This window comes from Zootoca vivipara, chromosome 13, assembly GCF_963506605.1.
Source record: "Zootoca vivipara chromosome 13, rZooViv1.1, whole genome shotgun sequence".
NCBI lineage: Eukaryota > Metazoa > Chordata > Lepidosauria > Squamata > Lacertidae > Zootoca > Zootoca vivipara.
Window position 1 is genome coordinate 40,866,780 of NC_083288.1, and position 3,699 is coordinate 40,870,478.

Genomic DNA, 3,699 nt, shown 5'->3' on the forward strand with positions numbered 1-3,699 from the left:
TGAGCTTTCTAAATAACCAAGGACTCAGTTTCATGCATGAATGAAGCCCAGTTTTATTTTAGCAAAGCTGTAAATTCAGGCATGGAAGAAGATAATCCAAAATATGTGCCTGTCACCTTATCCAAACCTAATTAAAAGCTAGCTGGCTAAAAAGTTTCAACGGAAGCCTGGAGAAGGGAAGAGAGCCATATTTAAGCAACTGAAGAGCTGTCACATGGAAGATGCAGCAAGCTTGTTTTCTGCTGCTCCAGAGGGCAGGACTCAAATCAATGGATTCAAAGTACAAGAAAGGAGATTCTGGATAATCATTAGGTAGAACTTTCTGATTGTAAGAGCTATTTAACAGTGGAGCAGACTACCTTGCAAGGTGATGGGCAGTCCTTCACTGGAGGCTTTTAAACAGAGGTTGGATGGTCAACTGTCATGGATGCTTTAGTTGAGATTCCTTCATTGTAGAAGATGGACTGGAACCTCAGGGCTCTACAGTTCTATTATTCTATTATACAAAGAATTAAGGGTTTGGTAAATGCTGGTGAACCCTTCAAATATTGAGCTTTCCCAAGCTTTGCTACATTCTAATAAGGATTTATGAATGTGTCTTTTTCTCCTCCCTCCCTCTCTCTCTCTCTCTCTCTCTCTCTCTCTCTCTCTCTCTCTCTCTGTGTGTGTGTGTGTGTGTGTGTTTCTCTCCTCTCTTCTCCTCTCCTCTTTTCTGTTCCTTCCTTCCTTCCTTCTTGAACCACCCTCCATAGGCAGGTGGCAGTGGAGGCTGCTTCCCTAGATTTGGAAACTAGTATAATGGAAACAAGCAAGTAAGCTGCAAACTCTTTTGGAACGACATATTCTGGAGTTTAAACGAAACACCGCTGCCGTTCTTTTAAACACTGACAGAATTGACAGAATTAAAGTTGTGTGATGTGCTGTGCGGATTAAAGAAAAACGGGATACATCACAAAGAGTGTCATTTGCATAGCACGCAGGAGGGAGCAGCCAAGATGGGGCCCAGCTTTGTACATTGCTCTGGGCAGATCCGCTTGAAGAGCAATGGCCAAGGCAAAGCAGAATTCTCCCAGGAGCCAAGCCATTTCCAACTGCCAGGCTTAAGCATGAGAAATGTAGTGGACAGGGAGACCCTCCTTACAGGTGACCCGGATCCTCTTGATTTTGCTTTTCCCCTTGTACCTGCAGAAGACTCTTCGGAGGCCTTTCCCCCGGGTGCAGATGGTGATCGGGAAGAGGGTCTTGCTGGTCTGGTTCCCATCTAGGATCTTCCCTCTGGAATTGCAGATGGAAGTCAGCTGCTGTTCGCTGGCATGGATGAAGGTGTTGCCTCGCTGGCAGTTCAGGTGTCTCCGTTGCATCATCAGGTTGCAGTAGGTGCTGTCACTCTGCAAGTCAGATTTCGGGTTGTCCTGGTGCCTCTTCAGGAAGTCACCGAAAGATGTAGCCTGGCTCCATGGGAGGAGGGTGGTGACCATGAGGACGAGCAGGAGAAGAAGGGCCTGGGGGTGAGGGCTCCTGGGAGACATGGCAGCGTCCTTTTCTGCTGGGTATCTGCAAAGGCAAGCAATAATAAAGCAACACACATGCTAAGCACTATATGCTAAAGCAGGAGTGAGGAACATTTTTTTGCCTAGTGTGGACCAGATCCTGAGCAACCCCAGCTGAAGCTGGTCACTTTGACAGGTGGGCAGGGCAGCCCAGCTGTCAGTCACCCGATGATCCCTTTGCCAGGGAGCTCCTTTGCAATCTGCCCCACACTTGGCGGGGCACTGCTTGTGGGGGAAATGGCAGGGCCTTATTAGGCTGTGGGATGGAGGTTCCCCGTCAATGCACTAAAGGAAGTTGCTTTAGACCAGACCATCAGTCCATCTAGTTCAGTTCTGTCCACATTGACTACGGTAGTAGCTGTACTCATAGAATCATAGAGTTGGAAGAGACCACAAGGGCCATCCAGTCCAGGGCTTCAGGCAGGAGTCTCCCGCAGCTGTAACTGGAGTATCTGATTCTGGGTACTAAACACAGTTCCTTGAAGCACATGCTCTTGCATTGAGCTATGGCTCATGCTAGAAAGACAGGAAGGGGGTGGGCCGAGGCTGCAGAGTGGGCATCCTAACCCCATCCTGGCAAATGTCATATTGTTGCTGCTGAGAGACCACTGCTGCTGTGTCCCTCTCACCCCATCGCTGTCTCTATCATCCCTCTCCATTTCCAATCCTCTCAAAGCACAGCAGAAACATGGACTATTTACCCCTAACTAAATTGCTGGTGAATATTCTATTCTATTCTATTCTTTTTATTTTATTTTATTTTATTTTATTTTATTTTAGAAACCTACAAAGTGCTGTGGAAATGTGGAGAACTAAATTTAAGGTTAGAAAAACAAGAAACTGAGAGAACCAATACTGACAGATCCACCCATCTCTTTACCTCTTAACATATGTTCACTGCCCTTTCATAGTCACATTTATAGTGGTAAAAAGAGCAGACCTCCCCCCCCCCCCATACTTGCAATATTCTTCTGGGTCCCTTGAGGATCCTGGTGATTTGGAATACAAATGCCTGCATAAGCATTGGTAGTTTTATTTTCCTGGCAGGACCTCCAAGCCTTTAATATGCAGGAATTTAGCAGGTCACACACTTCCTGGAGTGAAAATAATGTGCTGGAAAGAACTTGACTTACTAGATTTTTGGCAAGTCATGCTGTGAAGAAATGAATTTCCCAGCAATAAAAAGGTGAGCGCACTAAACCAGAAGTGCTACCTTGTCTGGCACTGAGTAATTCATACAAAACAATATTTGCATCTGTGAGCTTCCACAGGCTCAGTTCAGAGTGATTGGGGTGATTAAGCAGGGCTATTTCTGTGAAAACGTCAGGAAACAGCTTGGCTTAATCCAAGGCAAGCCAAATCGGCTCGGACCTTATAATGTCCCTATTTTATATTTCAATCCAGATGATTTGACTCTCTTTGACATCTCTAGTTGCATTTCACCTCTGAGCACTACTCATGGGCAGAAACCAGGAGTTCTGGCTACAGGGACACATGTGTACAGTGGAACCTCGGTTTATGAACACCTCGGATTACGAATTTTTGGTTTATGAATGCCGCGGACCCATCTGGAACGGATTCAGTTTCCATTACTTTCAATGGGAAAGTTCGCTTCAGTTTACGAACACTTCAGTTTATGAACAGACTTCCAGAACCAATTACACCCATGCTTCGGGTTAAGTACGCTTCAGGTTAAGTACTCCGCGGACCCGTCTGGACCGGATTAATCCACTTTCCATTACTTTCAATGGGAAAGTTCGCTTCAGTTTATGAACGCTTCAGTTTAAGTACTCCGCAGACCGTCTGGAACAGATTAATCCACTTTCCATTACTTTCAATGGGAAAGTTTGCTTCAGTTTATGAACGCTTCAGTTTATGAACAGACTTCCGGAACCAATTGTGTTCATAAACCGAGGTACCACTGTATCTAAATCTAAAGGGCTTTCTCTGTCACACAGACTCATCCATTCCATTCCTCAACTCCATGCATCACTGTTGGTTGTAGCCTTCTAGAGAAACGAGGCACGATCTATTACTCCAAACTTACCCAACCTGTCAAGCGTCTCCCTTTTTGGCTTCCACCTAGATGAATGAATGCAGCTGTCAACAGGGCTAAGAACTCCAGCAGGAACAACCTTCCTCTTCTTAG

At 45.7% G+C, this 3,699-nt stretch overlaps 1 protein-coding gene across 1 annotated transcript; it reads right to left on the reverse strand.

The window, feature by feature from the left end:
* Positions 1-3,699, reverse strand: LOC118095207 (ribonuclease-like). The gene is made up of 2 exons (XM_035136271.2): positions 3,598-3,699; positions 1-1,554 (listed from the first exon to the last, which is right to left on the reverse strand). Exon 2 carries the CDS (start codon positions 1,527-1,529, stop codon positions 1,101-1,103), a length of 429 nt encoding a protein of 142 aa, XP_034992162.1. The 5' UTR covers positions 1,530-1,554; positions 3,598-3,699; the 3' UTR covers positions 1-1,100.

Excerpts from the sequence above, each read along its gene's own strand:
- LOC118095207 (XM_035136271.2), bottom strand. The coding sequence starts at position 1,529 with ATGTCTCCCAGGAGCCCTCACCCCCAGGCCCTTCTTCTCCTGCTCGTC.